At 44.5% G+C, this 24,003-nt stretch overlaps 1 protein-coding gene across 7 annotated transcripts in view; it reads left to right on the top strand.

Annotated features, from left to right (window-relative positions):
• Positions 1–24,003, top strand: part of tln2b (talin 2b) — a 92,373-nt gene that overhangs the window by 35,013 nt on the left and 33,357 nt on the right. For all 7 annotated transcript variants that reach the window (XM_037107864.1, XM_037107863.1, XM_037107862.1 and 4 more), the window contains 20 exons: positions 1,246–1,419; positions 1,510–1,607; positions 1,824–1,953; positions 2,631–2,786; positions 3,362–3,504; positions 10,398–10,525; positions 10,824–10,887; positions 11,087–11,191; positions 13,258–13,413; positions 14,168–14,269; positions 14,365–14,441; positions 15,399–15,582; positions 16,026–16,139; positions 16,533–16,641; positions 17,313–17,521; positions 17,740–17,838; positions 19,378–19,545; positions 19,811–20,105; positions 22,200–22,366; positions 23,146–23,274. In XM_037107864.1, coding sequence (XP_036963759.1) covers positions 1,284–1,419; positions 1,510–1,607; positions 1,824–1,953; positions 2,631–2,786; positions 3,362–3,504; positions 10,398–10,525; positions 10,824–10,887; positions 11,087–11,191; positions 13,258–13,413; positions 14,168–14,269; positions 14,365–14,441; positions 15,399–15,582; positions 16,026–16,139; positions 16,533–16,641; positions 17,313–17,521; positions 17,740–17,838; positions 19,378–19,545; positions 19,811–20,105; positions 22,200–22,366; positions 23,146–23,274 — 2,769 coding nt within the window. In that variant the 5' untranslated portion in view covers positions 1,246–1,283. The remainder of the gene's footprint in view (positions 1–1,245; positions 1,420–1,509; positions 1,608–1,823; positions 1,954–2,630; positions 2,787–3,361; positions 3,505–10,397; positions 10,526–10,823; positions 10,888–11,086; positions 11,192–13,257; positions 13,414–14,167; positions 14,270–14,364; positions 14,442–15,398; positions 15,583–16,025; positions 16,140–16,532; positions 16,642–17,312; positions 17,522–17,739; positions 17,839–19,377; positions 19,546–19,810; positions 20,106–22,199; positions 22,367–23,145; positions 23,275–24,003) is intronic.

Below are 24,003 nucleotides of genomic sequence, written 5' to 3'. Positions count from 1 at the left end.
TTTACGGCTGCGAGGTTACGTCTCTTGCCTTTTTCGTTCGGCTAATTCCACACACACTGCAATCAGGCAGAACCTTTCAGACGCTCAGCCCTTTAATATCAGAACAGCAGGGGAGAATGAGGAGCTGCTGTACGGCGGTAACACTGATTCACAGGTAAAAGTGTCCCTGAGGAGATAATTGCGAGGATTTGTTCTGCGCCTCGTGGTGTTGTATATTGCCTCCGACTCTCCCTCTTCACACTCCCGAGCATGACTGTTTTTTAGAGAGGACATTTTAATAACCGCCTGTTGATACTGGTCATGATGCAGACTATCTATTCGGGATCGCAGCCAGCGGTCGGGCTGGCTGATACGGCCTCAAAATGGCTATATCCCCATACACAATATATCTCTCTCTCTCACTCTCACTCTCTCTCTGTGTCTCTGTCTCTCCCTCCCCATAGATAGATGTGTGTATGTATGAATATATAGCCTCAGTATTTCTTAAGCATTTTATATTCTGCCCATTTTCAGGTGTGATAATTTAATTTTGGGGTGATTGCAAGAATGGTTAACATGCTTTAATGCTCATAAAACGCATCAGTCCTCTCACACAGTCCAGAGCAGCAGCCCGTCTCTCTCTTCACACACACACACACACCTGAGCCATCACCGCTCACCACGTTTTTCCGTTCGGCTCCATCCTGTTTTTATTTCAGCTTCAAGTTAGCTTCACCTCTGACGTGAACACTCTGTCGGCGTGGCACATGTTTGCATAAACGTGTGCCACGCTGATGCAGCGTGATGTCAAGAAGTCACAGAATTAAAGGCGGGACTGCTGATGAGGCGCGTCGGGAGCGTCGTTTTCTGTGGAGGAGAGGAGCTCCCGTTGGCACGCACTGAATTTATTACGTGCAGGAGAACCTAAACTGTGTAACACACCAAAGGAAACCAGAAAAAAACGAAAAGGCAAAATAGTGCCTCTTTAAATGCCAGGGCTAGGTGGCCAAATTATTATATATATTTATGATCAAGCAACTCAACATCTATATTGTGACAATATGGAATGGATGACTAATACATTGATAAAAATGTAAAGTAGAACAGCTTTAAAACAGGGAAAAGACAACACTTGAGCCACATCACAATATAATGATATCCAAAATCTAGACGGTACATAATGTCATGATATTGTCCACCCCTCTGTAGTAGCAGTGTGACTTTACCCAGTCTTACTTTGTGTCGTTCTCCTTCTGTGTTTTCCAGCTGTGTAGGTCGGCGAGGCCATTAAACTACCCACCAAGATGGTGGCTTTGTCGCTGAAGATCTGCGTGCGCCAGTGCAATGTGGTGAAGACGATGCAGTTTGAGCCATCCACGCCGGTGTACGATGCCTGCAGGATCATCAGAGAAAGAGTCCCGGAGGCCCAGACAGGACAAGGTGAGTGAGATGACTCAGTAAATGTCTTTTATTTGTTTACATAAAATGGGAATCTGTAGGCCTCTACATTTACACTTTTTTGTGTTTCAGCGTCAGATTACGGCCTCTTCCTGTCTGACGATGATCCCAGGAAAGGAATCTGGCTGGAGTCTGGAAGGACCCTGGATTACTACATGCTGCGAAATGGAGTAAGATTAAGTCATATAGTTTGGGGTGGGGAGCCGTCACTGTGAATTACCATCTCTTTAAGTGTTTCCAGTGGGACCTGTTTATGCCTGTGTTTGTGCCTCCTTTGCTTGCTGGGAGCGACTGCAGTTAAATGTCCAGAAGGATCAGTTTAATGGTGTCACTTTGCTTCCTCTCCTGTGTTTTTGTTTTTTGTTTTTTGGGGTTTTTTTTTTTAGGATGTTTTGGAGTACAAGAAGAAACAGAGGCCGCAGAAGATCAAAATGCTGGACGGCGCAATCAAAACCATCATGGTGGACGACTCGAAAACGGTCGGGGAGCTGCTCGTCACCATCTGCAGCAGAATCGGTAAGTCTCCGCGAGCTGCTAATATGAATCATGTCAAGCCGTCGTCCGAGGCTTGAATTATTCATCGTCCGTTTTATTTTTAGTCCATACCACTTGACTTCATGCATTACTGTACGTTACTGTACAATTATGTGCCATGGAATTCATATTTAAACGGCCGCAATTGTTTAAGCACTTTGGAGCGTTGGTGTACGCTTGATAAAACCCTAATCACTTTTTTGTTTAGAGCGCGGTGGGCATGATTTATCAAGCTCAAACAAGCTGGTTTCTAATAAATGCTGAAGTGTTCTTCCTAAGGGCCAGACGGTGCCATCCTCGCCTGTCACTGAGGTGTTCCCTGAGCAGTACATTTCAATTATAATGGGCTGCCATCAAGCTCAATTGGGTGAGGAGGAGAGGGATGTGTGTCTGGCAGATAGCTTTATTGGAAAATGTTTGTTTGGAGTAGGTCTTTCTGCTTGGCTTCTCCTCCTCCTCGGCTTCCATTTTAGTTTTTCGCTGGCTCTCTTCCAGCTTTCCTTCACTTCTGTTTCGGAGCCCAGAGAAGGGGATAAAAGGAAAAGAAAAAAAAATGAGGGAGCGCAAGAGGAATCGAGGAAACGCTTTCGCTATCACAGCCTCAGTTATCGTCCCACTCCTCTGAGGATCTCCTGGCTAACTTGTGCCCCCTTTTTCAGGAATCACCAACTACGAGGAATACTCCCTCATTCAGGAGGTGACGGAGGAGAAGAAGGAGGAGGGAGTGGGGACGCTGAAGAGAGACAGAACTCTGCTGCAGCGAGATGAGAGGAAGATGGAAAAGCTCAAAGCCAAACTCCACACGGATGATGACTGTGAGTGTGAGCTCTCAAAAAAAAAAAAGAAAAAGCCTCCAGGAGCGTTGTTTCTATCTTGATGGCTTTACACCTTTTTTTTTATTTTCACATTAATGAATCTGACTCAACGCCATCATGTGGACATGTGCTTTATCACCCAAGTCTAATTTATTGCACGGACATATCAAAGTTTAATGAAATTTCCACTGTTATCTTTTCCCCCCCAGAGGACACCAATTAAATTTTGAAACATTCGAATATATAAATCACCCTCCAACTTTGGCTGGGAACTGGCTTTTTTTCGTCTCAGCAGAAAATAATGTAAATGACGCTGTTTATGCCCTGTCAAGATTTTCGCTTCCCCCCCCACCCAGTGAATAATTTGCAAGATTGTCTGCCCGAGCTCGTCTGTCTGATGCCTTGTCTGACGTCTCCGAGCTGCCTGGTTAATTTCGCCGTCAGTATCCCCTCCTCTGGTAGCGTCTTTTGCAAAGTGAACGTCTATTCATTTCAGTCCGTGTGATGACACGGTGTGTGTGTGTGTGTGTGTGTGTGTGTGTGTGTGTGTGTGTGTGTGTGTATTGATTGGACAGTGAACTGGCTGGACCACAGCAGGACGTTCAGGGAGCAGGGAGTGGAGGAGAGCGAGACTCTTCTGCTCAGGCGCAAGTTCTTCTACTCGGACCAGAACGTGGACTCGAGGGACCCTGTGCAGCTAAACCTGCTCTATGTACAGGTAAACCAATTACACACACCTTTTTTACGCTGGTGCAGCAAGAAAACACAGCGAGGCGGGATGGCCTACTGTACTCATTCTGTACACGCTGTGCCGGTACTCGATGTGTGCACTGTGCGCATTTTTTTGCTGTGATAGGCCGACCTGCAAAATGAGGCCCAGGCAGGCAGGCGTGTGGTTCAACCGGCATGTTTTTTTCTTTTTGTGTGTGTTGTGAAAAGAGACACAAGGTGCAATTAGACTCAACAACCATGTTGCAGTGTGCGTCTTACTTCTGGCCATGTCTGGACGGGATGAAATGTGTACAGCTTAGATATCAGGTCTGACTAAATTCCCCTTGTATACTCCCCCCCCCCCCCCGCCTCCTCTCCTTGTGTCTTAGTCCCTCCTCCCTGACATCAGAGCGGAGGCGGCAGGGAAGAGGCAGGAGGAGAGAGGAGTCAAGGCGACAGGCATTTAACAAAAAATGAGACATCGGCGCTTCAGAGCCATATTTTAAAGAGACGTCAATCAAACGTGACATGTGGCACATCTGCATCATCTGTCCATTGTTTTGTTATCGCCCACTGCTGTATTTTATGTTCTCTGTCAGATCAGCTCAACAGTGTTACTGCCAACTTATGTACTTACTTTTAGTCATCGCACAACAGGGCATGTTGTGACGCGAGCGTTATCGAGGTGAAATATCACATCATGGGGATTATGGTTAGAGCAGCACCTAACGAGGCACTTCATAAACGACGAAAGCCATTTGATCATCTTTAATACGTAAGTAATACGATGTGTCAACAGAAAAAGGAAATATTTTGAGGCCCCCCGCGTGTCACACCTCTTCTGGTCGCGCGGCAAGACTTCCGCAAAGGATGCATTCCCATCTCCACGAGATGCATTTTAGGAACTGAGACATCCTGTGCTCTGACATGGGGCTCGCTCAGATCGATTTCCGGGTCGCAGGCAGGAGCACAGATGAGAGAGGAAACGAGGGGGTGTTAATTAGAGAAATGAGAAGAGCCCTATAAATCCTTTAACATGAACGCAAAGCCTTAGTTGCAGATAAAGCCGTGTGTCTGCTGAGTGCCGCAAAACAAGCGCTAAACACAACACTGACTACTCCTCAGAAAAGCATCCGGCTCTTTAAAAGCTAAATGCTCCACACTTGCTAGTAGCTAGTGGATAAAAACAGTACATTTGTGGGCTGTATAAGCAAAACAAGCTGCTGAAAGGAGCTAAAACGCCTCGTAGAGTGGAGTAGAACGACAGACGCCGGTGCTAATTCTCCGATTTGTCACGACAAGCAACCGCTTTCACATCATTTCATGTAATTTGATCCAACGTTGATATAGAATTATTGATTCGTGCAGCTTTAAGTTCCTGTTTGATTCCCACCTTCACGCTGCTGTTTTCACATCACTGTAATGTAAATGGGCATCGCGTGGCCACTATCTTCTCCGTACATACATGCAGCTATCGGCACCACTGCTTTGTACTGATCATTGTTGGGGGCCGTCACTCTGACAAGACATTTTAATGTGGGGAATAGCTTTCCAACACCATCCTTCTGTTCTCTGTGTTTTGGCAGACTCGGTATGATATTGCTCGAGACAGATATCCCTTCAAGTGGGCTGCGCTACACATGATTGACAATTCCACGGCTGATTAAATGAGCGCACGTCTCGATGTTTTTCTCCTTCTGATTTCTAACCTTCAGAGCACGGCTTCCGTGTTGAAAATTGTATTCAAGTAGATGGAATACTGTCTTATTCAGCACCGTTTCAAATCAGCTCATTCCAACTCTTCAGCTCACAGCGCTCAGACTGAAAGAAACTCGACTGAACACGCTTTGCATGGCCGCGCCATTCTTTTCAGAAGGGAAATATTCTAGATGTCTTGTGCGCGGCTTCTCATTCTCTTCAAAAATTCAGCTTGACATATTTGGTGTCCTTGGAAAACTTTGGGATCCCACCCGCTGGAATTTCAAATAAGGTCTGAGTTTGTACTGACTGACCAAAAGGGTGATTCAAGTGGCTGGAGAGGTTATCCATATTGTCATATGTTGGTTGCTCTTGTGGTCTGGGAGTTTTCTGAGGCGGTGAGTCACGTCAATACTGAACACTCGGCATACATCTGGTCGGGGCTGGATGCAGTTTGACTTGGTGAGGATGTTACAGGACGTCTATTTCATCAGTTAGTTTCTCTCTCTCCCTGTGAGTGTGAGTGTGTGTGTGTGTGGTGTGTGTGTGTGTGAGAGCTAAGCAGCAGTAGTTTGACCAGTTTTTTTATAAAGCGAAGGGAGCCCTGCTGTTACCGGGGAGTCCCCTGAGGGGGGTCAGCTGAGTCCAGTACGGCACTAGTCAACGGTTTGCTCGCTGCACACATCACTGCATTCACATTAGTCCATCGAGCCGCAGGACGGGAGCTCCCCACTGACACCTAGACTCACACACACACACACACACACACACACACACACACACACACACACACACACACACACACGTACGGATGTAGCTCTTGGGAGCATTCGAGCGAGTTAAAATACTCACAGAAGCTGATGTAACATATTTAAAAAGATATATGCTAACAATAAGATTGCTAATACGCAGCCGTTCGTATTTGACACTCTTCATCTTCTCGGTCCCTGCTGCGTTGGGAGTTCCTGAATCTGTTCGTAAGAGAGGCACCCAGCCACCCACCCTCTCTGTCTGTTTCCCGCTGCTCTCCACCCTCCTATCTGTCTGTTCCTGTTTCTGCCTCTTATTTTTCTTACCCCCTCCGTTTCCTTCCCTTTTTCCAGCTCGCCTGTCTCCACTCCCTCTCCATCTCCTACACACTCTGACATAATCGCGCGCATCCCCACCCAGTTACCCTGGCACACACCACGGCGCGGTGCATATCATGCTCTCCTCTCCTCTCCCGACACAGACTCATATTTCCTCTCGCGGTAACAACCCCCCCCGCCCCCGCCTCCTTTTTGCCTTCTCGCTGCCCTTCCTCATCTGTCTTTCCCTTGTTCTCTCTGTGACACACACTCAGATTGTTACACGGGCAGATCACAGAGACTCTTCACATGGCAGCCGCTCTAATTTGTCACTGTGTTAAAAAGGCCAAACAGAGCCAGAAGAGAGATCTTCAGCAGAGTGGAACATACCCCGGGCCATCCTCTCCCCGCTTTCTTATTCTTTTGTCACGCAGCTTTTTTCCTCCTTTCATTTTCCTTTCTTGAACATCCTTCACCATTCACAATTCTCTGTAATTCTCACAAACTCTGCCGCGTTGAGTAATTTGATTCAGATGGTGCCGATGATGACATTATTGCTGGTGTTCCTTTGACGGAGCATCCCTGCGAATCGGCGATGATCTCAGATGTTTATTAGTGATTTGAAGCTTCCATGATTTTTAACCCACCCACATACACACACACGAACGCACAAACACCCACACGCACACACTCACATAATGGGAGCTCTGCCAGTAACCGACTAATCTCCTTTACTACTCAGCCACTCCCTCTCTGTCATGTATTTGTGCTAAGGCCAGGATAAACCTCCACAGCAGTAACATCTCCCTGTGTGTCCTGCTCCTTTGCTTTTCGCCTTTGCTCACTTCAGCTGATTCTAAAAGAAAGCACACTCTTTGTACCGTGGCATCGCCCAAAGCGGGGGACAGACGATGAATTTGCCATTCTACAGAATGTAACATCATTACATCATCACATTTCTTTGCAGCAGTAGTTCTGTAAGAGCTTGGGCACTTTAAGAGCTTATGAAGCATTTCTGCTTTATTAAAAAACAACAATACAGAGAGATAGAGGAGAGAGATGGGTTAAAGGTTGGATCTGCAGTGAGGCCAGCTCAGATACTGAAGATACTGAACTTATCCACCATGATGCCCCTAATTAATCTTTTTAAAATGCAATATATATGCGATTTTTTTGGTCAAAACACAAATGAATAAAACTGCGCACTCTCTCCAGCTCATGAAGCTGTTCACTATTCCTCTCTTCGGTGATTTATTAGCAGCCGTCCTGATCGATCTCTGCGTGCATTTAGCTGCTGTGTTGTATCCCTATGTCAGCATTTATTTTTAAGACTGTATTATACTCTGTGTGCTCTGCTGATCCGTGGTCGACTGACTGACCTCAGCGCTGCAGCCTCAGGCTGTATGTGTCACAGCTTCTGATGTCTTGTGCTTCACTTCCACCCATGCAGCTCTATTAAAATGTCCCAGAACCAGCGCCTGTTTGCCTTGTCATATCCGCTGTAAGAAGACTCAGGGCCGGTCCTCATTGTCTTCTCTTTTGACAGGCGTGGTAAGAGTCGTTTGACCAAGACAGGACTTGTACCTGTGAATTGGCTGCTTAATCTGAGGCCGATTGATTTGGAATGACCCGGCCAATGAATAATTTAATGTTGATAGTAAACTTTATGGGATTATCACTGAATGAGCTTGTTAATGTGCCAAGTATACTGTTATTATGTCTATGTAGCTATCAGCTGACCAATAACTTAGTGTACAGCATTGCTATTGTAACTTGACACCTCTCACATTACTCTGCTGATATGTCCCTACTAACGAGGGCTGCATCAAGTGATATTTTCGTCATTAACTGATTGCCGAAAAGATTGTGAAGAATGCTCATCACAATTTCCCAGAGCCTTAAATTATGTCTTCAGGTTGCTGTTTTTGTAATCAAGAGTCCATAGAGTCCATAACCCATCCGTCCCTCCATTGTCTGTAACCGCTTTATGCCTTTTTATGGGGTCACAGGGTTTTTGATTGAGCCAGTCCCAGCTGTCTCTGGGCGAGGGCAGAGTGCACCCCTGGACAAGTCGCCAGCTCAGTGCAGGGGAGTCCATAACCCAACGACTAAACTTGTTTATCTAAAGAATAGGGGATTCATTTTCTGTGAAACAATGAATCGGTTAATTCGGTAGTCACTGCAGTTTTACTCCCAACAAGGTTCTCTGCCTCATCAAAGAGCAGAGCCTTCTCCGCCTGCAAAGCCATTTGCTGAACAGTTTCTCAGTAGTAAAATGGATATTAATTTTCTATTTACTATTCTGTCCCAGAGTAGTATTCAGGTTGTTGACCATCTTTCTGTTACACCACCATCATTTCCAGGCGGACTGAGTTAACTCAGCGGTTGAGAGAATGAACCCTTTTTGGGGGGGAGTTTCTGGCTGCCTGGCAACTGTTGTATGTACCACTGCTGGATATCGGCTCCCTTACCTCATTACCAGTAATGAAAGAATAGAGCAGCAAGCGATAACATGCATCCTTTTCATTACTGTTGTCATACTTTCACTTTAATTTCAGGGTGTTGATCATCATTAAATCAGTTCTCGTCATATTTTTCGCTTTACTGACAATGTTCTGTTACTCCAGCTGAGTTATCGTCTATTATAAAGCGTTAACATCCAGCAGTTTTCTAGTTTCTGTGAGAGCGCTCCAGCACATTTTAGTTGCTCAAAAGCAGGATAGCCTTTTCTAGGTTTCTACCAACATATGCAACCGGGAACTCCAAACACACAATTATAACCTACTAGTGAGCCTGTGACCAAGGGATTGGTCATCTTGGAGATCGGAAAAACGTGACCTCACTCCAAAGACACTGGAAACAAGTTTGGTTTGGGCATGTCCCCACTGTCCATATACAAAAACCTGTAGCCCTGCATATAACACACTTCCTGTAATAATTAAATATATTAAAGCCTCTGTATCGACAGTCGCTGTGCTACACTCTATGTCTCTGTGAAGGCAGATTATGAATTGCAAACCCACACTCAGGCTTTTATGCACTAATTAATTTTTGCAAATAGCTGCGGCCCTCTTGTTAACTCATCATAAATGATCTGCATCGAGCACCGAGCAGTTTCCAGCATCTAACTTCACAACAAAAGCGTCTTGTGAGCAGTGTGCAGCAGGGTGAACGGCATGTGTAAGGGCTAATTTTAGAGTATCTTCTTGCATGCAGTAAAGAGCTTATGTGCTCCACTGTGAATGGCACTGGGGGAAAGGACTTGATTGTGAGTGGAGGAGATTGTTGCCCTCATTACAGCAATAAGCTGCTGCTTAGTTTTTCATTGATGTAATGGGACGTACGAATGAGTAGGGTCCTCGCCGCGCACCGATATGCTAATGCTAAAAGCACTGATGGATCCTTTCTCACTATCAGCTAGGCCTCTCAGCTTTTGGAGCCATTCATTTTGCAGCAGTGAGCTGGAAAGAGGGAGTGAGAGGAGACAGACAGGGAGAGAGAGAGAGAGAGAGAGGGGGGCAGAGCTGACTGCCCCCTGGAGAAAACAGCACACACTGACAATCATTTGAAAGATGTCAACAAAGGCTTCTCCCTTTCCGTCTACCTAAACGGTGAAGATAATGTAGACAGCCTGGCTGAAAATGCTGGGAAACATAAGTGATGTCTCAGCAGCACCAAACGGTGTTTTTGTCTTTCTAAGTGGGAAACAAAGCATTCATTAGATGTCTTACCAACATATTGAGGGCCGTTCTGTAATGCAGATGGGATATTGTGAAAGACTGGTGCATTTCTGTAATGTGTTTTCCTTTTTAATAACACGTAATGGGCTGTGATGACAAATCGTCGGCGCTGCCACATTTGAAAGCCAGCAGAATGGCTTTTATTGTCACAAACAAATCTTGTTTGGCTCCCCTGCGTGGATGAGTCTCCGTTATGGTGTCCCTGCAGTACGGATACACTTAGTCATTCTCTCAGAAGACATCCTCTCTGAAGCCACGATGCATTCAAAGTGCTCATTCTGTTGGGTGAATTTTGGATAATACTCGGGCCTTTGTAGTTGTCCCTCTCCTGGATATGTGTGTTTCTGCCTCCTACTTATCCTCCACCCCCCCGCCTCTCTTCATGTCTCCTCTAGGCCAGGGATGATATATTGAATGGATCCCACCCCGTCTCCTTTGATAAAGCCTGCGAGTTTGCAGGGATCCAGGCCCAGATCCAGTTCGGACCCCATGTGGAGCACAAACACAAGCCTGGATTCCTGGAGTAAGCCTTTCCTGTTCACAATCAAGCATTTGCACCAACATCACAGCAACTCTGTACTTTCGTAATGTTTAGCTCACAGCTGTGCATATACAGTGGTTATCTCCAGCTTCAGCACAGGCTGTTGCTTCAGGGATTTCCTCCAGTGGAAAGCTCTCGGGTGATGTCAGCTGTTACAACTGTTTTCTGATATGCAGGCAGTAGGTCAAGAATGACCTCATATGTAGAGGTATGTTAACAGAAAAGGAAATGCCTGTAGCTCCAAAGGGTAACCGTGTAAAAATGTCATTTATCTCCGTAGCCTGAAGGAGTTCCTACCCAAAGAGTACATCAAGCAGAGAGGGTCCGAGAAGAAAATATTCCAAGTATGCACATTACATCACTCAAATGTTGCATTTAAAGTAAATGATGTGTTTGAGACCGTGGGCGGCCAGTGGGAATTATAGTAATTTGTTCTCTGTTGAGGCATAAATTGAGAAACTATGAAACACAATGTAACATATGCTCAACACATGTAGTGATCAGTATAAGGAGGTGGAGATGTGAATGATGTCGTCTGTCTAGGACCATGCAAACTGCGGAGAGATGACGGAGATCGAGGCAAAAGTGAAGTATGTGAAGCTCGCCAGGTCCCTGCAGACGTACGGGGTGTCCTTCTTCCTGGTGAAGGTAAGCGCTAAAAAAAGCACACAAATCGACGCCAGTAAAGAGGTGAATTGGTGAACAAGAATGTTTTCAAATGTATTGCATATACTGGATTCACATTCCCAGTTCCAGAAAAAAAAAGGTTTAGACACTGCGCAGAACATAAACAGTTTCACGAGGTGCTCCACAGCTCATGTAGTAATCTCCATTATACCATCCTTTCTTGTGAATGACTGGGCCTTTTGAGAACGACCCTTTCATACCCAATCATGATAGCATCACCTGTTACCAATGAACCCGTTTACCTCGGGAATGTTCCAAATTCAGATTCATTTTCCAAGGAAAGGGGATTTCTGTCTCCCCTGTGATCTCCACATATTGCTCTCCTTTCTATCAGTGAGGGTAACATTGTACTCAAGTTTAAGTCATGAGGTCCTTAAATGCAGCAGATGAAAATTGTAAAGCGGGGGACACTTTTAGTAACAACTGAGCAATGTCAATTAATAATGCATCTGGTTATAGAAAACGTGGCATGCGCATGAGATACTTTTGTACCAGTGAGGGGCAGAGGTGATGAGGAAGCTGCTCCGACACGCACCGTGCTGTCAGAAGGGTTCAGTGCGAGAGCTCGTTGAAAACACCAAAAACCCCATTATCGCAACAAAATCAGGAGCTCCGGCGCGGAAGCTGGACGTTCAGCAGCACACTCAGCGCTGCCAAATACTTGTGACAATGGCAATTCTGTTCTGTTCTGCTTTAGCGAACACAAAAGTGCAGCATGCGAACGGGATGAAGTCACACCAGCAGGTATTGCGAAAGCTCTCTGACAGCAACCCATTTGGTTACCAACTTGCAGGAAAGAGTCGGAAGGGGAGAAAAAGGAGGAAGAGTGCAGTCGTCTGCTGTGGTCCTAATGGACGATAAATGGAATGTTTGGCCTGCAGTTAAAGCAGACTGCAGGGTTCAGGTTATCCTCGTGTGCGCGCACGCACGAGCACCGTCAGTGTTCGATGAGGGGATGTAGTGATGGAGATTTCGAGACTCTGTTAAATAATTCACTCCAGCTGCACTCTCCTCTTGATGCTTGCAAAGGCAGGAGCACAGACTGGCCTTTGTTGAGGCACATCTGAGAGTTTGGTGTAACCTCCCATTTTTCATCTGTCAGTCTTTAATCACTGAAGGTTGTAGGATGGCGAGCCCTCCATGGCTGCAGACTTCACAGACATGGATACGCTGCACATGGAAAGCAAATATCCCTTTGTGTGTTTGCGTGCAGGTATGTGAAATATAGACACCCCACACCTATTGTGATCTTTTGCAAGAGCACATTTCCCCACAATAATCAAGGTTAAACTGTATGTTATAATGTAAGACCTCAGATGGCCACTTCAGATAAGAATTATCAAACTTCCTGCTTGATATTCATGACGTTCAAGTAACGTAACCCAAAACAATGGCGGTTTTTAATAAACCTATGCATGAGAATATCTTGAACAGTCGGATAATGCTATCTGACCTTGTGTTTAAGAGCCCCGAACACAGAGGGTTTTTCAACATAATGGCCTTGGTGTGATTCTCACGGCTCTTCATTCTGACCTAGCGATAGAGAAACAATAGCCTGGAGACGTAAGATGTGCGTATTTTCAACGCCCCCGTCTCTACAAACCGCTAATTTTTGTGTCGTCCTCTGCACCCCTGGAGGGGAGCCAAGTGTAGGCTCAGGCTCTGAAGTGAGCTGTAATAGATTTTCAGTGGGCAGAGAGTGGAGGGCACTGGAGCTGGTCAGGCAGAGAGCCTGTGGAAGCACCATGCTGGTGTGCTGACAGTGACTAAAGCCTGTGGAGACCCCGTTCAATAAAGCAGCAGTTAAACAAGCCCGAACTCTGCTGGGTCAGTTCACAGCTGCCCCCACCCCCCTTTCTCCTCCTCCTCCTCCTCCTCCTCCTCTTCCATTCGGGCCTTTAAGCCACGGACACAGCGACAGCACCAGCGGAATGGCACAATGATTTTGTATCCGCGCCTTGAATGAATCATCTGTGTAGGTGTTTAGCGCCGACATAAACGCTGTCTGATGTTTCCCTATCCGACAGGAAAAGATGAAGGGTAAAAATAAGCTGGTCCCACGGCTTCTGGGGATAACCAAAGAGTCAGTGATGCGAGTGGATGAGAAGACGAAGGATGTGGTGCAGGAATGGCCGCTGACAACAGTCAAGAGATGGGCTGCCTCCCCCAAGAGCTTCACCCTGGTACTGTGCGACTCTCTGCATCCAGTCCTCTTTCTTAAAGAGTCATACACTCCTAATCCTCTGCACACACTCGGTTATTCTATGCATAGTGCGATCTGCACCGCTCTGCACCACGTATTCAATCTTTCCCCCGGTTTTCATTTTCCCCACACAAACACCATCCTGAAAATCATTGCGACCTCAGACTCCCAGTATTGAATGTTTTCGGCGTGCTAGCCAGCCATTTCATCTGAGTTAACAATAGATGCCCGGGGAAGAATGTGCAGTATTTGGATGTATTATTTATCTGAAAGCTTTTTCAATTTTCTTTTACCAAATGTTGGCAATGGTGCTGTCTGTTTTCCTTCTGTATGGGAAAGGAGCGCTGCATTTAAAGATTAATAGATTATGCAAATTTTAGAAATACTTAGGTATATTTTTTCCAGCATTGATTTAAACCCAAAAATCTTCACCCTTGCGTTTCTGAAGGAGGCTTTGAAGTGAGTTGCTAGGTTCACTACATCTAATTTTTAATCATCTCACTTGAGAAATAGGATGCGCCACAGAAGCTCAGTCAATTTTTCTTATTATTAACGGTAGAAATAATGAAGGTGCTGCCAATTTTAATTCAGAACCCCTAAGCCAGTAAGGCAGCTCTTTGTCTGTGAGCAGTCTGGGAGGATCTTATTAGGTAAAGGGTCTTTCGTCAATGCAAGATAGACACATTTGAAATAGTTTGCCCTGATTCTCTGCTCTCTTCGATGCATTACAAAAGGATTTTGGAGAGTACCAGGAGAGTTACTACTCAGTCCAGACTACCGAGGGGGAGCAGATATCCCAACTCATCGCCGGATACATTGATATCATCCTTAAGAAGGCAAGTAATTAAGAATTCAATGTAAAGACTGCGAAGTAAATCCGTACATTTAGCCTACATCACATACAGCGTGTCTGCTGCTCTTCCCTCTGCAGAAGCAGAGTAAGGATCGTTTTGGCCTTGAGGGAGATGAAGAATCCACCATGCTGGAGGAGTCGGTGTCCCCTAAGAAGTGAGCAGTACTCGTGTGCTATCAGCACAGAACCCCCATGAGAAGCGATGTTAGAATCTAACACAAAAACAACACTATGAATTTTGAAATAACACTGACAGTGTTCTGGATATTTCAGAGTACAGTTTGTTGTGTTGCTTCTTTGGGTTATTGTTGATTTTGCACACCTAAACACAAAACGTGCCTCGAGGTAAAGCGGCTAAATTATCATCTTATTTCCCAACAGGAAGCCGCATCATTTGGAAGTTAAGACATCACGTCTCATTGGAAGCTGATTTATTCAGTAATTCTTATCTCTCAGTTGGATACTGTCATCCTGATTTTTCCTAATCTAGCTTAGTAACTTTTAGTAATTAAGGTAATGCTGATGGACTCGGGCTCTGTCACACGGAGCTTGTAAATTTGTTGTCGCTGGAAATCCACATGGCTCTTCCTGAAACCACTCGCTTGGCAGAATGGGGCATCATATTCCTGCTGCTTATGGGCCAATTGACTCATGTTGTCGTTCTCAGCACAAAAACATAATTGCTGCCTCTCAAAACAAGCCATAATTAACCAATGAAGTCAGGAGCATCTGTTGAGCTGGGCAGAAAAATGATGCTCCGTACAATTTTAATTTTTTTTTTTTTTTTTTTCTGACAATGCCTCTGCACTGTGGGAGTAGTTGTTAACATGATAATTGTTTTAATTATGATTTTGTAACAGTTATCTTCGGAAAACAATTATCAGCATTTAAAGATACACACACGAGTTAAACAAGAGGAAAGAGTCATCGCCAAAACACCGTCATGAGTCAGTTTGCAAAGAATGATGCCATTTTTACAAACACAGACATTTAACTTAAGATATAATCATTTATTACTTATTTGATGAGGATAGAAGGTTATATGACAAAGGTCACAGGTTCGATTGCATCCTTTCTAATTGAACACCCATCTTTTTTTTCTCCTGTTTCAGATCCACAATTTTGCAGCAGCAGTTTAACCGGGTGGGCCGCGTGGAGCACGGCTCAGTTGCACTTCCAGGTATAATTCGGTCGGGGTCCATCGGCGGCCCCGACACCTTCAATATGGGCACTATGCCCTCGGCGCAGCAGCAAATCACCACAGGGCAGATGCACAGAGGACACATGCCCCCGCTGGTGAGTGAGAGCATTTTCACTGGACAAACACCTTAAAGCTTAAAATACTGTAGTCTTCAACAAAAAATGTACTGAATGGATAAGAAAATGATGAAGCACTGGTTTTGGGCTCAATTCTCTTTTCTTTTTCTTTTTTTTAACTGTCAAAACACAGTGGCGAGATAACATTTTTTAATGTAAATCTGATCTGCAGTGCTAGAAGTATTGCCTGTGGTCCCCGCTGTCAACAAGGAACCACAATAAACAATATGAAGAGGGCTGTGAGTGAGATGGAGAATGAAAAGTCATCATACACAATCTAAAAGCCCATCTGTCTCCTGTGGTTTATACACATTACTTTGCAAGACTGAGGGTTTCTCTCACTTACAGCACATACATTGTATTTAGATTGCTTTTGTTTAGTCATCTGCTCACTGAGTGTCTCTTTTGTTTGTTGTTGTCAGAGTCTGGCCCAGCAGGCCCTGATGGGGACCATCAACAGCAGTATGCAGGCTGTGCAGCAGGCTCAGGCTGACCTAGGATATGTAGATAATCCGCCTCCTCTGGGTCGAGACTTGGTAAGTCTTCTCCCTACTTATTACACAGTGTTTTGCGGATAGATGCTCTAAGGATAAACACAATACTCCACCAAAATCCCACCATTAACAGCAGCTCCCTTTCCACGTTTCGAGCTGCTTTCTGGTATTTCAGCCCTCTGCTTTTCAAAGCAAAGATCGCTCAGATCCAATTAAGCATCCGCATCACATCAAAGTCAATCATATTTCTCAAATATAATTAGGATATGGGGCTGACTGTAAATACGGAGGCTGTATTCAATGCTCGAGTGTTTCCAGAGCTGTAGGTGTTGTACAACCCTCGTCCTTTAATCCTGCCCGAGAAAGTTTATATGAGCTGAAAATCACCCACTGTGATGAAAGCCAATCGCTCTCGTATTCCTCCTCCACTGAAAGGCATCCAGGGTCTGGGTTCAGAACAAAGTGGACGAATCCAAACATGAAATCCACTCTCAAGTTGATGCCATCACCGCTGGAACAGCATCTGTGGTCAATCTCACTGCAGGTGAGTGCCCAAGAGAATACTAAACAGTTAAAGGATGCAACGTGCTGTTGTTTTTTCAGGTTTCATTTGTTTGAGTTTATGAAGCCTTGGCTGGACTAAGCTCCAAAGGAAATTGCTCTGTTATATATAAATATAGTTTATCTATGCTGTTATTGCAACCCCAAGGAGGGAATCAATAAAAACATTACCCAGTCGTTGTTAAGCACTCGCTGATGAATCTCTTTTAAACAGAGGTGCGTTCACCCGATCATTTTCCCTGATAAATACGTCTACTGATAACTAAATCTTGAACTTGTTGTCCTGAAGCTCAGCCTACTGCCTGCGTCTCTCTCTGCTCCCCGTGTTGCTTGGCCCAGCGCCAGTCAAGCTCCTGCCAGCCTTTTTCAGGGTTTTAATCTTACCTCGCCATCTGTGTGGCTGCACTTATTCTCCCCCCACCGTCTAATACAAAGTTTTTCTTCTTCACGGCCACTTGCTCCATCGGCGTGCTCATCCCCGTGGAACCATTTCAACTGGGCTCTAATTATGACACTGACACTGATGTGTGTGTTACAGCATGTGACACGCAAGCTGCCTCATGGATTAGCTAGGCAGTCGCGGCAGCAGCAGAACAGGTTAAGATGCATGAGCAGAGGTGTAGTTAGTAAACGATGGCGATTCGTCCTCTGCAGGTGAACCCACGGAAACCGACTACACAGCGGTGGGCTGCGCCATCACCACCATCTCCTCCAACCTCACCGAAATGTCTAAGGGCGTCAAGCTCCTAGCGGCGCTAATGGACGATGAAGTGGGCAGTGGACACAAGCTCATGGGCGCTGCCAGGATGCTGGCAGGAGCTGTGTCAGATCTGCTCCGATCTGTTGAGCCCGCAGCCGCTGAGGTGAGGCGCCCACTGATTATTCCTCTGTTTCATCTTTCAATGTGATCCCAGTAGCCAGAGAGCCACATGCAGCGTTGGATTGCATGCTTCTCTTTTTATCAGTGCCCCAGTGATGAGGATTTTTGATCCAGAAGTCTGTTTTAGATAATTCACGGGGGCCTGTGTGAGAGAGCAGGCCCGGCCTGTGTAATGAATGTGGTGATGTCATCCTCGTACAGCCCAGACAGACGGTGCTGACTGCGGCAGGAAGCATCGGACAGGCCAGCGGGGACCTGCTCCGTCACATGGGGGAGGGCGAGACCGATGAGAAGTTCCAGGTTGGACGCCGCCCACTCACTGTTTCTATGACACTTCGGGCCAAACAGGAAGACACACACACATTAGGATTCTCAGCCCCCCTTTAAAAATGTCAATACGCACATCATGTCTGGCTTTATTATTAGACTGATTTTTATAACAGAGTGTCAGGAGGAGAGGATTTAGGAGGGAAATGAAAATGCAGTGCCTCAGACGTCCATTAACACAATATGTAGACTTCATTAACTGCGTCATTTATTCTCCGCATGCACACCTTATATTTCAAGAGTATCACAGACTTGGTACCACTGTCTTTAATAATGATGATAATATTAATAGTACGTTTATTTATATAGCTCCTTTCAAGAACCGATGTCACAAAGTGCCTCACAAAAGAATCAGGAAAACAAAAGAAACAAAGCACCAGACAATACAAGCAAACAAGCAGCTAAAACACGAGACAAAAGAAAAATTACGCAAAAAGCAAGCCAGAACAAATGGGTTCTTAGCTGCTTCTTGAAGGTGTTGACAGTGTCCACAGAGCTTGTGTCCAGTGGGAGAGAGCTCTGAGGTGTTTATGCATCATGGCACTAGTAGCTTTTGAACTAGATTACAGATAACTAAATAACAGATTTTGATAGGCAGCCAGTGTAAAGACATGAGGATTGGTGTAACATGAGACCTTTTGGTGGTCTTCGTCAGAAGCTTGGCAGCAGCATTTTTGAGCCAACCATGGGCGATTTATGGAATGGGCCCTAGTGTAGCTATATTTCTCAGTAGGTAGAAACAGGAACGAATGAAGCAGCCTTACCAAAAAAAGGTGTTGAGGTGTTGCAATTCCATCTCGGCAAGAAATAAGAACCTCTGTTTTGAGGCAAGAGAGTTGAGTCAATTTGGAAAAGCAAAGCTATTCAAACATGTTGAGGCTGAAATGAAATGTATAAACAAATAAAATCTGCATAACAATGGTAAGAGATATCTTCAAGAAGTGAATCCAGTGCAAACAGTACTGGGATGAGAACAAAACCTTGGGGAACCCCACAGAACAAAGATTTAGTTGATGAGGCATAATTTTGAACTTCAGCAGAAAAAATCCAGTCTGACAGGCACCATTAATGTTAATGTTTAGCCTTTATATTAAGGTCCTTGTTATAGATAGTTGATAGGCAAAAAGACCCCCATAAGTCTTTGTGAAAAGGTTAAGAGCACTCTCTTGAGACTAGTTTAAGTCTAGTTTTAGTTTGAGGGCCTAACTAACTCTTATTTCAAGGGCCTTAGTATGAAATGTTACTGTGTTGATTCCTTATATATAATCCAAATCCGATGCTCCTCTCCTCCTATTTGCATACTTCATAATGTAAATATGAATTATTACTCACCTCCCAAAATTCATCATCACTACAATACTATTACACTGTTGTTTGTGCATTAGATGTCTAGTATTCACACTACATCTGCGGAACAAAATGAGCAACAAACATTTACTTTCCTGGCCCCTTCAGTCACATGTGCGCAGCTGTGCTGTGTTTCAGTGAAGGACATTGATTAATGTGTTGCAGGACACCCTGATGAATCTGGCCAAAGCAGTGGCCAATGCAGCTGCTATGTTGGTCCTAAAGGCCAAGAACGTGGCCCAGGTGGCCGAGGACACCATATTGCAGAACCGGGTGATCGCAGCTGCCACTCAGTGTGCCCTGTCAACCTCGCAGCTGGTGGCTTGCACCAAGGTACTGGTCTGAAACTTGCTCCTCTGAGAGGCCAAGTAGGTAAAGGACATACCAGCATACTGGAAATCAGCCAGGCAGAATGTATGACACCATTGTTGGCCATTGTTTACTGTTTACAGCATAAGATTTGAAAGTGCATTATTGAACTGATTGAACTGATTTTTTTAATTTAAAAAACTAATGAATAACAGCGCTTCTAATATCATAACAGTGTTCAGCTCTTCTAATCTGTCTGTATTTCTGCCAACAACAACGTGTGGTGCAGGTGGTGAGCCCGACCATCAGCTCCCCAGTGTGTCAGGAGCAGCTTGTCGAGGCCGGGAAGCTGGTGGACCGCTCCGTAGAAACCTGTGTCAAGGCTTGCCGCTCGGCCAGCGACGACGGCGAGCTGTTGAAGCAAGTCGGCGCGGCAGCTGGCGTGGTGAGCCAGGCCCTTAGCGACCTGCTGCAGCATGTCCGCCACTACGCCAGCTGCGGCGAGCCCATTGGACGGTACGACCAGGCCACGGACACAATCATGAACGTGACGGAAAACATTTTCACCTCCATGGGTGATGCCGGTGAGTGCAAAATGAAACATTCAGGGCTACTTCTGAGTGTCGGGGGTTAAGTGCACTTAAAAAAGCATTGTTTGGTGTCACGAAATGTTCACGAAATATTAATAAATCAGTAATAATAGTCAAAAAAGCTGGTTTCATTTGACTTGTTCTCATGAGTTTTGGCAGCATCATAAGGCCTACAGATATTATCGGTATTTGTGTCCATGTTAGGTGATCTGAGGAATCCTGCCAAAACATTCTCGAAGCTCATGCTATTTGTTATGGTTCGAGTCATAAGGCTGAAGAATTTCCAGCCCCAGCCAATTCTCAAGGGGTTGTAGGAAACATGTCATCCAAAACCACTACAGAGCTCCCAATCTGGTCTCAATCAGCATCAGCAAAGGCTTTGAAACTTAAAAGGAAACACATGACCTGGGCACTTTTTTGGAAGGACAAACTTTTTTACCTTCTATAAATCAACAAGAAAAGAAAAAGAAAATCTGTAGCAGCGGATCAGTATTCAGTGATTCACTTCATTCTACATGTAGTGTGTCGGTTAATTCCCAAGACAGCTGGATGGAGGTTGTAAAGCACCCAGATCTCTTGTCTTTCATACACTTCTCTGGGTGAGTTATTCCGAGCTAGAGGTGGGTGTTTGGGAAACACAGCTTTTTATAGCAGCTGTGTGGGGAGATGTTACATATATTCCAAAGACTTTCGTTAGTGTGAGAGAAGGATGAGTCACTGGAAAACCTTCAGCTATAAAAGTTCATGAAGGTGAAAACAATGATGTGTCTCCGCAAGACGAGGAGACTTACAGAAATGCCTCGGTGGCGCGCTCAGGTTGGGTGATATGATGATTATATACCATGAGATTATATTCATTTGTCAACTGTCAGACATGCTGTCACACCGTTCGGCTGGAATAACTATCCCTTTAATATCTCTGCTTGCGTAGGACCGCTGTGAGCACTGTTGCAAATCAGGGAACTAGACTGATATTGTACGAATATGATTTTTTTGCATCAGTTAGCCAAAAATAGATATTTTCATCGGTTATTTTCTCTCGACAGAACATCCAGAAAATACAATATTTAACGATGCACATATACTGGCATTGCAATATGAAACTACCCATGGAAGATTGTATTCTTTTTACACACTCCTCTGATAAACATGCACAGCTTTGTAAGTAAGTACATTTACTCAAGTACAGTAAATGCAGTTTCAAAGTACTTTTCCTTAATTATCAATTTTCTTACTTTATACTCCTACTACTCATATTCTCTGGCAGATGTTCTGATTCTGATCACTTTGCATATTGTGCTGAAAGTTTTCCATTTATCATTTCAAACTGAATCAAAGTTTTAATTTCAAGATCTTGTTCATGGAATGTTTCAACTAATTTCATGATACTCTAAAAACCATTTGTGGTTTTTCAGAATTCTAGTGCCATACTTGGTCTTGTTTAGATACAGATATAAGTTTAAATTGACTTGAAATATTCAATACCAGAGGTGCTGTTCACGTGTTACCCACATGCAACAGTTAATAGTTTAAGTACATTTGGAAGTTAATACTTACATACTTTTACTTAGGTTGCATTTGTATGTGAATACAGAGCTTTCACTTGTAATAGGTTTCTTTAACATTGCTGTAGTAGTACTGTTATTCAAATTAGGGATCCAAATTTTTTTTTTCACGACTGCACATGTGTCAGTACTAATGAAGTGTTATTGGCTGTCAAAATATAAGCATGTGTTGGGGCCAGCCACACATTGCTGACCTGACACAAACTTGAACAGTCCTGCTGTTCGTCTTGGACTGTTTGAGAAATTCCTTTGTGATACTGTAAGAAGCATATGCTCGATTCTGATGACTAAATGTAAGATGACAGCTCTGAAACATTATCATCACTTATAGTGAACAGTTCTCACTGTCGATCCACAAAAATCTGTGCAACAAACTGCACTAAAAAACAAAAACAAATGCAACTGGACATAAAAGCCAAACCGGCTTAATTTTAATTTTTATTGTAGTTGAGTTGTTTGTGTGTGGCGTTTGTTTTCCTTTCTGTTCTCATACAGTACTGTATATGTGTCTCTTTGTTCACAGGTGAGATGGTGCGTCAGGCCAGGGTATTAGCCCAGGCCACCTCTGACTTGGTCAACGCCATGAGATCTGATGCGGAGGCTGAAGTCGACGTTGACAACTCCAAGAAGCTGCTGGCTGCAGCTAAACTCCTGGCCGACGCCACAGCTCGGATGGTGGAGGCTGCTAAGGTAAAACTGTAACACGTGTACTCTCTAGATGAGATGCACCAAAAATGATTATTTGCTTGAGCATCTAACTAGTAATGTAATTTACTAAGAGACTTGAACTTGATTACCTAATCTAATTGCTTTCTGTCATTATCACATTATTCTTTCTGTAGTTAATTAGTTTGTCACTCCAAATTAAAATAAGACAAGACATATTTCTCATTAGTTAAGCCCCATTATAAACAGTTTGATCCACAACTGCAGATATGTTGTGTTCCCTTCAGATTTTTCTTTTTTTCCGTCAGCACCCCACGATGACTTTGCATGACTAATGTAATTTTGAATGCAGCGTTAAAAGATGAACTGAACTGAAATACTTGGATTTGATATCATTTCCATGTTGGCATTGCTGTTTGCACAAACTACCAGCATCCATTTCACATCCAAAATAAAAAGGGGTGCCGCATCCGTGGCTCTTAATAAGCCCCTGGCACTGTCTAGCAGGATATTATCAGTGTGAAATACCAGGCAAGTGTAACGCTGCTCGTGGCACGGTAGATGTTTTTGATCTGACACATTAATCACCACATCACTGCCATTATCGGAGAGGAAGTGGGAATCTGGCGCTCACAGTTTCCTTGGAAACTATCAGAAAACAGACAGGGCCAAATGCCTTTTTGTATGTATTCTACATTGTGTTCAAATGCTTAAACTTTAACTGCCGAGCTCTGATAGCTGTTGTTACCGTACATATTGTATGCACGTGCCATGGTCATATGTGTGTGTTTATGTGCTCCCAGGGGGCAGCTGCCTACCCAGAGAATGAGGACCAGCAGCAGAGGCTCAGAGAGGCAGCCGAGGGGCTCCGCGTGGCCACGAACGCTGCAGCTCAGAACGCCATCAAGAAAAAGCTGGTCAACAGGCTGGAGGTGAGTTGTAAAAGTCAACATGTCAGGTATTCTACGTGTTTTTGTTTTTTTTTTTACCTTGATGAAAACACAAATCTTCTCCTAGTTTCTCTCTGCCAGAACGTAAAAATCGTTTTCTTTCCCACATTCTGTAGTCACGTAGAACAAACATGGTAGAAGTAATATGGCGAGCGTGGACATTGGGATAAAAGAAAGCATGACATAATCCGAATAATGAAACGCCTCGGCGGTCATTTGTACAAATACGGCCCATTGAGTATATTCGTCTACACTATTTCTCTTTTCCTGTAGCACTGAGCTATAAACCCCATTAGTGCTGTGAGTGAACTATCTGAGTGTAAAGATCTGTGTTTAGCCTTTGGTATCAGTTTGCCCCCTAATGACTAGCCCTCCTCTGCTTCAGAGCACCCAATGTTCAATTTCCCAAGCACATAAACTATGCATTACTCGGGGCTGGGATCAGAATGCTATCCGACTTATATCTCTGTCCGCCTCCCTGCATCATATGGTCTCAGTAATGGTGCTAATGGTGGCCTCCATCAAGGAAACATGTAAGCCAATAAGATCAAAGTGTCGTGAATCTGTGGGTGTGTATGTCACAATTATCACAGCCACATTTAGGCCCGCTGGGATCCCCTTTAATCTTACCTGTTGTCTCCTCACACGGACATGCTTTTATTTCGAAGTGAATAAAATGTATAGTGCTCGCTGCAGCACGGTTAGGAGATG

Source organism: Acanthopagrus latus, chromosome 8, assembly GCF_904848185.1.
Source record: "Acanthopagrus latus isolate v.2019 chromosome 8, fAcaLat1.1, whole genome shotgun sequence".
NCBI lineage: Eukaryota > Metazoa > Chordata > Actinopteri > Spariformes > Sparidae > Acanthopagrus > Acanthopagrus latus.
Note: the sequence above shows the minus strand (reverse complement) of the source record. Positions and strands in the feature narration are given on the sequence as shown.